The sequence below is a fragment of the Pelodiscus sinensis genome, chromosome 1 (assembly GCF_052426305.1).
Source record: "Pelodiscus sinensis isolate ZL-2025 chromosome 1, ASM5242630v1, whole genome shotgun sequence".
Classification (NCBI taxonomy): Eukaryota; Metazoa; Chordata; order Testudines; family Trionychidae; genus Pelodiscus; species Pelodiscus sinensis.
Window position 1 is genome coordinate 8,674,001 of NC_143052.1, and position 13,711 is coordinate 8,687,711.

Consider the following 13,711-nt stretch of genomic DNA (forward strand, 5'->3'; position numbering starts at 1 on the left):
CTGGCCTGCACCCATGTGATTCCCATGGCCACTGTGTAGGCACAATCTTCTAGCTATTTCTTTGAACCAAATCTGGCAGCCCTTCTGACACTTACCCATAACCACGTAAAAGTGCCCCGCTGCAGCAGCGGGTGTCTGTGGAGGAATTCCCCTGAGCAATGACAAAATGGATAAGTACAACAGGGCGTGAGTCATCTGAGGATTGCTGGGGAAAGTCCTGCCAGACCTGTGAAATACGGATTTGAAATAATTTCCGATAGACTGTTTATCAGGGAAACAAAGCAGGTTCCAAACAAAACAAAGGATTTTTGCTTGTGATGGTAAAAAACAAAACCAACCAGAGCCTGTTCCTCTTTCCTGCAAAGATTCAGTCAGAGTGAATCTTTGTTTGAAACGTCACAGTTCAAGCCCACTTGAACGCCATATCCTTTTAAAAACCTGTCCACAAGGACGGGGTGTTCTCTCTTATTATCTCTCACTGGTAGCTGTTCAGCAGTTTATTGCTGGCAGGTCACAGTGGTGTTTCATAAGGGTAGTACTTTACTGTATCATTTGAAGGAAGAAACATGCTCTGATATGATGGGCTGGTTGTGAAGGTGTGGGAGATGGATTGTATATTATGGCTCCGTTCTGGGGCTCATTCAGTGGGAAAGACACTCAGTCACTAGGCTCAGAATGGAAGTTCTGGTTAAAAAAAGAAAGAAGTTGTCAAAATCTAATACAATGGATATCTCTGGCCTGTTATACAGAGCTCAGGCTAACTGATCAGAGTTCCTTTCTAGCCTTAAGCTCTATTAATTAGAAAGAAAGCGAGGAGTATGCAAAGATGCTTTTGTAACCCACACACCTTCTGGGTGTGGCTCATTGTCCCATGTAGTGGCACTGGGGCCACTTATAGAGAGAATGAGTTTGCTCTGTGCTTTAACTGACAGCTAGCTAGTTTTTAGCTCAAGCTATAGAGGCTCCTACACGAAGCTCCAGAGGTCCCGGGTTCGGTTCTGCCTGTCGGTGTTACGCCGCCTTGTGGTGGGATGGGTTAAAACATTCTTCTCTGTAGCCAGGCTCAGAGCAGTTCTTTTTTAGATCCCACTTCTGATAGGCATCACTCACTGCTAACATCCTGTAACCATCTCTGGAGATTTGCATCTCTACACACTGAACTTACAGGCGCTCCGCTAGCAGCTTGGAGGCATGAGTCAAGTCAGAAAGCTCTTTCTGTTGTCTCGCCGCTAGAGGGGGACAAAGGGACACTGTGACAATGGGAGTGCTAATTGGGCTAGGATAGGAAGACCAGGTGTCGAAACAGCCCAACCAGGAATAGCTGGAAATGATGGGAAGTTTTGAAATTCCTTCAGCTGCCCAAAGCTAAGAGGGTGTTGGAGCTGAAGTCCAGGGGTCCCAGGGCAAGAGTAATGATAGCGGCATGAGGATGCGCTTGGAAAACAAAAGGCCTGGGATTTCCAGAAGAAAAGATTGGCTTGTGTATGATGCCTAGTGTGCAATTTATTGGGCCAGGAAGTATTCAGCATGCAGAAAGCACAGCAGAGAGGTCTTGAGACAATAGAACAAGAGCGTGTTCTTAGAACAGCAAGGTGGCCTAGTGGTTACAGGCTGTTACTCTGGGAACTGGGTTCCCATCTCTGCTGCCCTGTCAACTTCCCATCTGCCCTTGGTCAAGGCACTTAGCCTCTCTGTGCTTTAATTCCCATCAGTGAAATGGGGACACTAGGATGAGCGCGCAGGGCTGTTAGGCTGCTATGTAAAAGGGGCGGCCTGTGAGACGAAACGAGAGAGCCGCTTTCAGAGCCTGTGTCACCAGTGCAGGCCCTGCGGTTGCCATTTGGGGCAGAGGTTCTTGAACTGTAGGGTCCGGACCCCATTTTAATGCACACCCCAGGGTTGGCTTCGACTTGCTGGGGCCCAGGGCCGAAGCTGATTCCCGAGCCCCACCCCCCAGGGCCAAAGCTGGATTTCAGCCCTGTATGTTTGGACTCAGAGCAGCAGGCCTGGAGTTGAACCTGCAGATCCCTGCTCCTCCCCCACCAGCCCTGGGCAGTGGGGCTCCAGAGGACTCAGGCTCCGGCCCGCCCTCCAGGGGTCGTGAGGTAATTTCTGGTGTCCGAAGGGGGTCGCGGTGCAATGAAGTGTGAGCACCCTCCTTTAGGGCACACGCCGAAGGTGGAATTAGCAATGGCTCAATGTGTTTTGGAGCCGTGCCTGGCACACGGGCTGTCTGCTGTGCTGAGCCCATGCAGGGACGAGGGTCTCTCCAAGCAGAACTACGTCACTGAAGCAGTGTGGCTGTGCATAGGGCAGAGGGATGGATGGATGTATTCAGCCTCCGCAGAGCTGCGTCCCCGACGTGGCTGGCTTGGAGAGCCCTGCTCAGGCTCTCTTGTGCAGAGGCTAGGCTCAAGGAGACGATGGCTGCAGCAAGAACTGGGAGCAGTGAGACTAAAATGTTCTCTCCCTTCCTCCCGCAGCTGACCCGGGTGCCTGTGGAGTCGTGCGGGCAATACAAGACCTGCAGCGAGTGCTTGGGTTCTGGGGACCCCCACTGCGGCTGGTGTGTGCTCCATAACACGTAAGTACAGCCCACTGGTGTCTCCCTCCGCCCGGCCCGGCCCCAGGGTGCAATTCTCACCATCTGCCGGGGCATATGGACAGACCAATCCCTGGTGGGGCACAAGACAACGCTTGGAAGGGGGATGCAGGCAACTCAGCTGGGCCTCGGACACTCGGGGTACGTCTACACTTGCTCTTTAGTTCGAACTAGGGATGCAAATGTAGGTGACCAGAATTGCTAATGAAGCGGGGATTTAAATATGATCTCGCCGGCGCGTTACTCCACTCAACAGCTGATTCGAACCAGGAAGTGTGCGGCGGGATGCGTTAGATCGAACCAAACCCCTTGGTTCGAACTAACCTTACTCCTCATTTTTTGGGTTTCCCGTGATCTAGATGGGTAAAGGAAAGAATTACAGAGCCAAGACTGTCTGGGCTTCTCCCCTCTCAGCACACATGGGAGTGGATAGGGAAGAGCTCAGCAGGCCCTTGAGTCTATTGAAATCAATGGAAAAGTTATGCCATTGTGTTTTGAATCAGGCCCATTCACACTTGTAGTTTCTTTTGGCGGGACAAATCCATTCCCTTCTCCAGGGGATTAGAGCAGCTGGAGTGGGACTGGGACTTGTTTGAGACAAGTAGGGACTGACTCTCCTCTGCTTACACTGCTTCGATTCCTGTTCATGTCAAGGGAGTAACTCAACTCCTGCCTTACGCTATCATGAGAGGAGAATCAAACCCTGAGGCTTCCATAGGGACAGGGGCCAAAGTAAAAGGTAATGTGTAAGGAGACACTGTCCTCTTCCAGCTCAGTGAGGTGTTAACTCTGAAACCTAATGACAACCATTCCAATGTCAGCCCGTCTCTTTCAAGGCTGATTGTTTCAAGCAGATTCGTCAGGCTCCTCTGGCAGAGTGAGCAAAGTGTGAGTAGATAATTTCCACTCCATGTGGGTTCCAGTATCAGCGACAAGGGAGAGACTGCTCACTAAGGCGACAATTCAGGTACTCTGATGGAGGTAGGGGCAGCAAAGAGAGCAGTTACACCAGAGCCCAGTGATTCAAAGGGGCCCAGGGCTCCTGGCCACCATCACTCCTGCTGCCCCAAGCCCTTTAAATTGCATCCAGAGCGCCATACCCCACACTCCTGGAGGCTCTAAGGACTGGGGGGAACGGTGGACTTGCTGCCTCCACCCCTACCCCTTTCACTTAAGGCCCCTCCCCCTTGCCCAGGGCCCACGGAGGCTGTCAGCACCCCCGGCCACAGTGGCTGAGCCACTACCGGGAAGGAGGCTGCAATGCAGCCTTGCCAGGGGCATCTAGAATGGATGCAGAACGGCTGTGAGGGTGGCCCCAGGCTCTGCTGCAGTTGCAGCACTTTGGATGGTACTCCATTGACTCTGACCCTCAATCGCCTCAACTCCCGATCCCCCGCCCCCTGCAGAGACCCCTCCTCCCACGGCGGGGAGAGCCGGGGCTCAGGCAGGCTGAGCTCAAGCCTGGTACAGGCCGTGAAGGGTGGGATTGCGTTGCCTGGCAACGGAGCCAGTGGCCTGGGGGCATGTCTGAGCCTCCTGGCTATAGGGAGACCAGCAGAGAGCAGCTGGGGGTGGTGGGGAGGGTGCAATTAGCAGCCTCCTGATGCAGTTAGTAGCCTCCAGTGGCCATCAGCAGGGAAAGAGGCTCACTGCAGAACTTCTCATGGGCCATGTCCGCCCCTCCCCACCCTGTCGTGACAGTCTGCTCCTGCAAGAGTCCCTGCACGCTGCCGTCCGATAGCAAACAACTTGGACATGGTACTGGCCTGCGGGGACCAGCAGCGCCACTCCTGCCTGTGGCTATCATGGATGAAAAAAAACCCGAGAGGGAACATTGCTCTTCAGTACCCATGTGTAGAATACATTTTATGTGCCCCAAAGCATGTGCAGAGGTGCACCACCCATAGAAACACATGCTGTGGGATGTAAGAGGCTGTGGGCGCGCTGCTAAACAGCTGGATGGTCCCTGCATCTCTCCTGAGGGGGTTGCCCAAGCACTCAACTCACAGGGGACATTGCTGGAGAGTGGTGTGAAAGCTAAGGGGGTTCATGCAAACCAGCCCAGAGGTGCTGATTTGCATGAACCCATCAAATCCAAATGAATCTCAGCGGAAGCCACCAGGGTTTGCTGGGTTTCAGAGCAGAACCACAGGGCCCTCTTGGTCTGGGAATGTGAGACCATTGCTTGGTGTGGTCTCCCTTGCTCCTCTTCTCCTGGGCCCAGCACTGTGATATCTAAGCATAGTGCTTCTAGCTACCAAAGTTAATCGGTAGCAGATTTAAAACCAAGCGAAGGAAGTATTTCTTCACACAGGGCACAGTCAACCTGTGGAACTCCTCGCCAGAGGATGTTGTGAAGACCAGGACTTTAACAGGGTTCACAAAAGAGCTAGATAAATTCATGGAGGCTGGATCCATCAATGGCTATTAGCCAGGAAGGACAGGGATGGTGGCCCTAGCCTGTCAGAAGCTGGGGATGGACAATATGGGGTGGATCACTTGATGATTCCCTGTTGTGTTCCCTCCCTCTGCGGTACCAGGCATTGGCCACTGTTGGAAGACAGGACACTAGGCTAGATGGATCTTTGGTCTGACCCAGTCTGGCTGTTCTGATGACCTATCCAGTGAGGCACGTGTCTTGTAGGCCCAGCATGTTTCCGTGGTATTCAGAGATAAGATGGGAAGCCACAGGGAGCCCACCTCTTCTGTATCAAGGACTTCCGTGGGTTGCCATGATTGATTTGTTTATGCGGCATCTTTCCTGGGAATCACAGAGCTCTATGGCCCTCCCAGAATGGCAGGGTTGGGTGGCGAGAGGGGTTAATAATGACCTTGGAGCCTCTCAACCTTAAATCATCAGCTCCTTCCGCCTGTCTCGGTAGTGGCTGAATGATGCCAGCATCCGATTGATGCTTGGTAGCTTGCGTGCAATGAATTGGTGGCTCATGGTGTATTTCCTGGCAGGCAGGGGTGTGCATCACAACAAACCTCCCTGTGCGGGCTCCGATTGGAGGGGGTTTCTGCAGAGCAGCCGTGGATTCAATGTGACCAGCTCCAGAGATGGTTTCTGAGGTGCAGGTGGAGGTGCATTGGAGGAATCAGCATAGGGGAAGCTTATGATGCCTCTGCCAGCCCTGAACCCTGGGCAGTCCCTGATCTCCGCTGTGGGATCTGGTGCGGTATAGCTGTTGATCACAGGCAGTGTATTCGGAGGTTGTGAGAAGTGGCAGATCCTCCGTCCCACCCACGTCTGTGGAACCTGAAGAAGATTTTAGTGTCATTCACTTAACCATGGCTGCTGAGAACACCCCAGCTGGAGGGGTGAACCTAGCACCGCTCAGTGGAAAGCGTGAGCCTCTCCTACCGGAGCTGAAGGACTCATTCTTTTAGCATAGAGCCGAAGCAGCATCAGCCCCGGGCACAGATACACTTGTCCAGTGCAGTGCGTTTGTGTGATGATAATCACATGACGCATGCATTTTCCCATCACCAAGATGCTTGAGCAGTGGCACAAGCATCATGAATGTATCGCACATCCTCTCCAAACAAAGCACCAGGCCCGGCTAAAGAGTTTGCGAGGCCCACGGCGGCACCTGACTATGGGGCCCGGCTAGGGCAGCGAGCGAATGGCTAGGTGGGTGGGTCCTGGGCAGCATGGAGCCCTGAGGGCATGGGGCCCAAGGCAATCACCTTGACCTTCGGCCAGGCCTGCCAAGCACCAAACACTGCAGCCACAGGACTGAGCAGTAATGGAGGGCCTGTCCCAGGGCCTTGCATGAAAAGGCAGCTCTGGTACTTTACAGACAATCGCTGGAAGTCCGGGTGGGGGCGTGGAGATGCAGATAAGGCAGGGCATTTCCGTTCCCTCGCGGAGCGGTACCAGAGCTAAGTCCCATTCCTTTACTTGTAAGGCAAAGGTGGAATCCTTGGAAAGCGGGTGACGTTAGATCACAGACCCCAGTGAACAGTGGCCGGAGGTCACACGCTTCCTTCTTCTGTTCAGGGAAGCATGTGTATTTGGTCTCCAGGTCTGGCCTAGGGAAGGTGTCCTTGCTGCCCGACTGGCTCCGTGTTCGAGCTTCGAGGCCCAGAAAAGCCCTTCACTCCCGCAACACTAGCTGCTGGTCGATCCACGGCCATCCCAGATATTTCAGCTGCTACAGCCACCCAGGGTGGCTGGCGGGGATCAAGCAATCAATGTGCTAGCGATTAATCCCCGGTAGTGAGAGAAGGGGGATCAATCCCCTATAGCAAAGTGGGGCAAGGGAGCTAGAGAGAATGCTGGCCGGCGGGTAGCAGGGAAGGGAGCACTGATTCAGTACACTAGGGAGCCCATGTGCAAGCCTTCCCCCCAACACCCTCCTTTCCCTCCCTGAAGGGAGAAGGATGGCGTTGTAGTGAATGCACCTGATTTCCTGGGCTTTGTTCCCAACTTCACGACAGATGGGCCATGTGTCCTGGTGGCTCCTTGTTCAGCTTCTGCAAATGGGGCTGCCCTTTTTCGCCATGCCTCACAGCAGGGCCACGAGGGCTCAGAAAGGAAAGCATGTAAATCCTCCCTCTCAATTCCTTTCCTTCCTCCTGCGTCCCAGGCCTGAGCCAGTGTTCCCCACAGCCTCTCCTGTACTTAGGGGTAGGAAGCTGGGAGGGCCTAGAGCCCATTCCCCTCTTGCTTCCCCCAGTGCTATGCCACTGAGATCAGGATGTTACTGCAGGGGAAAGGAGACTCGGGTGCTCTGGATTTTCTATGACACAAGACAAGTCAATGACTCCAACTCCCGAAGGCAACAACGCCATGGCCACTTCACTGCTCTATGAGTTCCCATAAGAGAAGCACTAGAGGATGCCAAATGAAGTTAATGGGTAGAAGGTTTAAAACTAATAAAATAAAGTTCTTCTTCACACAGTGTGTAATCAACCTGTGGAACTCCTTGCCAGAGGAGGCTGTGAAGGCTAGGACTATAACAGAGTTTAAAGAGAAGCTAGATAATTTCATGGAGGTTAGGTCCATAAAAGGCTATTAGCCAGGGGATAGAAATGGTGTCCCTGACCTCTGTTTGTCAGAGGTTGGAGAAGGATGGCAGGAGACAAATCGCTTGATCACTGTCTCCGGTCCACCCCTTCTGGGGCACCTGACGCTGGCCACTGTTGGCAGACAGGCTACTGGGCTAGATGGACCTTTGGTCTGACCCAATACGGCCATTCTTATGTTCTTATGTTCTCTCTGCCCTCGCTTGTTGTTCTGTTCCCTCCCTATCCTCACAGGCATCCAGTACACAAGGCAGGGGAAGGCTTTGCCTTCCCAAACTGCCAGGCATGGCCCCGCCCACAGTCCGCCCCCAGAACACCTGCTGTAGACACAGGAGGGCCAGATCCCATGAGCTGAGTGGCCCAGGGCATTTCCAGGCAGGCAAGCAGCAGGAAGGTACCGACCCCCCTGTTCTCAACTTCCAGCTCCTGTGGCACAGAGTGAAGGTGCCTGGCTGCCCCGGGGCAGCAGCACCTGGGTGTTGGGGCCCTGATTGGCACTGGACCTTGGAACGCTGTTAACATCATTAACCAGCCTATACAGCAAGCACAGGAAATTCACCCTCCCCTCCCCATGCAAGGTCTCCAGGAAACCTGTCGGCACCACGGATCATCACTAGTGCGACTGCCTCACCCTCTGTCCCATTTCAGCCAAGGCTTTCTAATGCCCCACAAGCAGGAAGGAAGCCTCTTTGAGGTACTGTGATCTCTGGGTTACAGATGGGGAAACCGAGGCACCAAGCAGGGCCATGGCTTGTCCAGGCCCTCGGTGGAGGAGTAGGAATGGCACTCATGTCTGCTGACCGCCAGGCATGTGCCTTAACAATACGACCCTCCTTCCTCTCCAGTATCAGTCCTCTTTCATTCCTGGCAGGGTAGAGTTATGCCGTGGGCATGCCAAGGAGCGCTCGCTGGACAGAGAGGGGTTGCCTGTTGGCCGCGCGCAGCCGCCTGTTTGTTTCTAGAGTGCGTCTCGCTGTGGGATCGGAGCATCCGTGGCTGAGGGCTTCGGCGCAGGTGCCAGTGCCCACTGCTTCTCAGATTACCCCCGTCAGTTCACTGGGTGCTCTGAGCTCCCACATGTGAACTCCAGTGAATGCCTCAGCCCGGACGGGCCGGTGTCTGGTGACTGCTTTATGATCCCGCATTGCATTGCGATACTGGGCTCTCCGTGCACGGGGCAGCGTGCCAGCGCCCGGGAATTGATTTCTGTGACTCTCCCGTCCTAATCTTACAGGGGGAAATATGACTCCATTGAGAGAGATCTGGAGGGTGGAGGGAGCATGAGGCGGTAGGGAGAGGGCATCGATCAGCCCTCCTGTCTTCCAGAAGCCAGTCACTGGAGCTTTGCCTGGCTGTATCTCTAGCTCTCATCTCATTCCCCTCCAGGGCTGCGTTTAGGCCTCTCTAGGCTGTGATGAATCATTTAGATGGTATAAATTGAAAATGTGGGGCTCGGCTCTGTGTGGGTCTCGAGGGAGGGGCGGTCCCCAGGCTGAAAAGGGAAGAGCGGGCACAGAGAGAGCAAGTGCCCAGGACAGAAAGCAGCTGATGAGCCAAGGCTAGCTGCAAGGTCATGGGAGTGTCACTCGGGTTGCCAAGTGTCCGGTTTTGAATTGGACAGTCTAGTATTTGAGCTTTCTGTTTGGGAAACAAATTGAGAAAATAGAAATGAGAAAATAGAAATGTCCAGTATTTCTAAATGAGATGGAATGTAGATTGTGATGTAATGGAATGAGATGAATGTAGAATGTAGATTGTGATGTAATGGAATGAGATGAATGTAGATTGTAGATTGTGATGTAATGGAATGAGATGAATGTAGAATGTAGATTGTGATGTAATGGAATGTAGATTGTGATGTAATGGAATGTAGATTGTGATGTAATGTCAGGTGTGTCTGGTATTTTTGTTAAAACCATCTGGCAACCCTACATGTCACTGAACCAGGGCACAGGGTGAGAGGAAGGGAGGGGGAAAGTTTTCTCTTAGTGGGAAACAAACTGATGCTTTTCCACTTGCTGCTGTAAGAGGCATGGCCATGCCAGCCAGCTTCCTGAGCCAAGCCCTGCCCGGCTGTGCCATCCAAGTCTGTGGGACTGATCCCTCCCCTTGCTGCAACTGGGCTTTCTCTGGGCAGTGGCTAAGTGCTTCCTGGATGAGCTGAGGACAGAGGGGCTTAGAAGAGTGAGGAGGCGAAAGGAAGGATCCTCCCCAGATGTTTGATCACGACTCTAAAATCCTCGGACAGCAGCTCAGGCTTGGGGAAGGAACACCTGTTTTAGAATAGGGAATAAGCCTGCTGTGTCTACAGTTTCCCCTCCCCGTTTGGATTGGGAGGGGTGGGAAGGAGTCACTGGTGTGTGGCCACATGAAAACCCGCACAGCATCCCACAGGCACCTGGCTGAGGCCAGGCTCTGAGGGATCCAAGCCAGGCCCCAGCATGGCTAGTGTCACAGCTGCTGAGGGACGTGTAATGGGCTCATGCTTCCGCTGGTTGCGCTGGGAATTAGCTCTGCCCTCAGCAGGTCACCCTCTTCTGCCCGGCGCCTCACCCCTGTCGCTCCATGTGCTCTCCACGCTCCTGCTCAGGACCAGAGTCACCCCCGGATCCTCTGCAGGGTACTGCCCCCCGGTAGCGCCTGCCGCACGGCTCTCTCGACCGCCCTTTCTGGGGCATCGGAAGTCCTCAGTCTTGCACTGGCCACTATGGTCATCTGCCACCTCCGTCTAGCCTCTCAGCTCTGGCACAAGCCACAGTCCGTGAAGGCCACTCCTCAGTGTGGCAAGGTGTTGGAAGAAAGGGGGACCCAGGCACCCTCGGTCAGCAGCCGTGTCCCGCCCTCCTGCTTTCCCCCTCTACTGCCTCCTTATATCAAGGCCTGCAGCCTCGCAGGTATCAGGCTGGAGCTGCTTTTCCGCTCCCTTAAGCCTGCTCTCGCTAAGGTGCTTCTGCTTGGGAACCCATCCTGCACACGACCCCTGGTCAGGACTCAACTCCCCTCTCTCTCTGCTAAGCAGCTGCTTTTATACAGGGCTGCCCCAGCAAGCTGCCCTCTGATTGGCTTCTTAAAAGCATCCTTCCAGCTCTCCTTGGACTAGCCTGCTGAAAATATCATGTAGCTATGACTGGAGCGAGCTGCCTACATACACACCTAGAGGTCTAGAAACCCCCCGTGGTGCTCAGTGGGCACTCAGTGCTCGGCGCGCATGGCTTTATTCTGGCTCTGGCTGCAGCCGGCTGTGGAGAACTAGAGCGTCCCTGCACCCTGCCTCGCATGTCTCTGGAAAGCTCTGGCCAAAAAAACACAAGCCCAATGCCACATCCCCAGCACAGCCCTAACTTATGCCCCGGAACGAGCAGAGTCCGAACAGCCCTACGACAGGGCGCACAAGCCCCCACTGTGGGTCCCAATGCAGGGACCATGACCCACACTGCCTCAGGCTGCACTCTCCAGCTGCAGGCCGGGCCTGGCCTGTGATTAACTGGAAGACCTACTGAGGAGAGCAGAGTCGTGGGGACGGAGAGTCCTGGCCAAGAGTGACTCTGTCCTGTCAATTACCTTTTTTCCCTTTGGCCCTGGGGTCTCAGGACCCTCTGCGGTCCGCAGTCACGAGGCTCATTTCTACCAGACTCTCCTGACACAAGGGAAAATGGTGCCTCGACTGTCCTCACCCGTTTTTTTTTTTTTTCTTATTTTTCCTCCTTCCACAGGCTCATGCCCAGACCAGAAAAGAACGCTGGCTCGCCTCGGCAGGTAACGCGATGCCACGGAGCCGGCACAGGCTCATTGATCGACCCTGACTTTACCTTTCTTGGTCAAAGTCTTCTGAGTCACTATAGCGAGTCTCTGGTAACCCAAGCCGCCTACAGAGGCAGCGATAAGATCAGGCGCGAGCTCTTTAAAAGTCTGTCTCTCCCTTGACTCTTAGTCCGCTGAAAGGATGTGGCTTCCCCTAGGGATGAGGTTACCATGCACGCTCTTCCTTTCTGAACACTTTTAACAGGTGCTGCCGGAGGAGACGGGAAACCTTGGGGCCCACTCTGGGAAGTGATGCTGCTGTGGGAAGGGCAGGAGGGCGTCAGGCAACGGCACTTGCAAGTTGTCAGGGGTTTGGGGCCAGCTCTGAAGGCTTCCAATAGGAGTGGCCACAAAGGTACACGGTTTGTTAGGGATGAGCCCCACGTCCGCTGAATGGTGAAAGGGTTCTGATTCCAACCCAGCTTTGGCTCTGGAGCTTGTGGCTGGCTCAGATGGGCTGAGCCGAACCCCCAAGTGCTGGAGGAGCTCAGATCTGCACCGGCTCTCTTCACCCTGTTTGTTCTTCCATCCCCATGCGTAGCCAAGATGAAGCCACATTTCCCAGTGCAGTAGGATTGGATGTTGGGCAGAGTTAAGGTGGTTGGACTGGCTGGAGTCACTCAGAATCAAAACATTGGAATTAGAAACAGAAACATGATATTTGGTTTAGGCATTGATGTGCCACAGGGAAGCAGTAGACCTGCCAGTCAGTGGGGGCGTAGCTGTTTGGTCACCTCCCCAAGCTGTGGCGAGTTTGGCATAGTCCGAGCTGGCACGCCGGCTGAGCCTGTAAGCAGCAGACCCTGGCAGAAGCTAGATCAGGGATCTAGACAGATGGGCATCATCTTCCCCCAATGGGCATTGACACAGAGTGAATCCACCTTTTTCCGAGGAGGTTATTGAAAGAGGGGAAGGAGTTTTGTCCTTTTAGGAAGGGTTGTTCCCAGCTGGGAACTAGGGGTACGTCTAGACTGCCGCCTTTTTCGACAGAGGCTTTGTTGACAGATACTGTCAACAAAGCCTCTGTCGAAAAAGAGTGTCTAGACCACAACCAATACTGTTGACAAAGCAAGCCGCTTTTTTGAAAGAGAGTCTAGATGCTCTCTTTCAAAAAAGCACAGTTTGCAAGCAATAGTGCATTTTTTCAACACAGTACTATCAACAAAAGGAGTTATTCCTCGTAGAATGAAGTTTACCGCCGTCGACAAAACTGCCGAGTTCTGTCAACTTACTGTCAACAGAACACGACGGTAGTGTAGACGCAGGTATAGTTTTGTCGACAAAACCCTGTAGTCTAGACACACCCTAGATGACTCAGGAGATTTATAGCAGTCCATCTATTGAGGCTTATCTAATGTACCTCTCTGCTTAGCACCTCGGCATCAGCTCTCACCTGGACCCGAGTGGAAGTGCCCCAAACGTGTGGAGACTCTTTCATGGCCTTTGTGACACGAGCTCTCGGTCCAGAGAGCCAATTCCATGGGCGCGGGGTCAGGTCTGTTAGAGTCCGAAGGGCTCTGAGCGCAGTGCTGGCTGCTGATCGATCACACCAGCCAGTGAGACACAGGTGTGGACTTTGAGCAAACCAGCCTGAGCGACTCCCGGTGGCTATGGCAGACAGGCCAGTGATGAGGCCTGGAGACTGGAGAACCCCCTCTCTGTGCAGGTAGAGGTGGCAGGGGTCAGCATGGAGCCAGCTGGCACCCATCCCTCCATTTTCTGATCCCAGCCTCCCAAGAGAGGCCCCTTTCGGACGCGCTCCCTAACCAGTATTGCAGCAGGACAGACTGGGGCCATTTGCAGGTTGATTCATCGGAGTGGCTCCCTCTGCCTGGGGCGACGCAGGGATTTTACCAGACCTCAGCAGCAGTGGCTGGTAAATGTATTTTGATAACAGGTTTTTTCCTTGATTGGTTCTTCCTAGCTGGAGGGCAGTGGGGAGGGGGAGGGAGGCAATTAGTTTGTGCAGCCGGTTTCGGAACAAGCCTTTCACTATTGGAGATCCAGAGATTTTGGTGTCGGACTTGTTATTTGTCTCCGGGACGGAGAAGCCACTTTGCAGTCTCAGCAGGGGAGGGGGGGACCTGGGATGCTGTTGCTACGGGCACGAGGAGCATTGGCAGAGCTCTGTGTGTGGGTCAGGACACGAGGCAGGGCTGCAAGAGCATGGCAGGGGGAGAGACCAGAGCTTGGATCTGCCCCAGCTCAACACGACTGTGCTTCTATTTTCCCTCAGTGGTTGCAGGAGGAATAATGGTAATTCAAATTAGGAGCTTT

The 13,711-nt window shown here is 53.9% G+C and overlaps 1 protein-coding gene across 2 annotated transcripts in view; it reads left to right on the forward strand.

Moving 5' to 3' along the window:
- The window catches only part of PLXNA4 (plexin A4), a 689,852-nt gene that overhangs the window by 439,864 nt on the left and 236,277 nt on the right, over positions 1-13,711 (forward strand). For both annotated transcript variants that reach the window (XM_075925673.2, XM_075925677.2), the window contains exon 5: positions 2,484-2,584. In XM_075925673.2, coding sequence (XP_075781788.1) covers positions 2,484-2,584 — 101 coding nt within the window. The remainder of the gene's footprint in view (positions 1-2,483; positions 2,585-13,711) is intronic.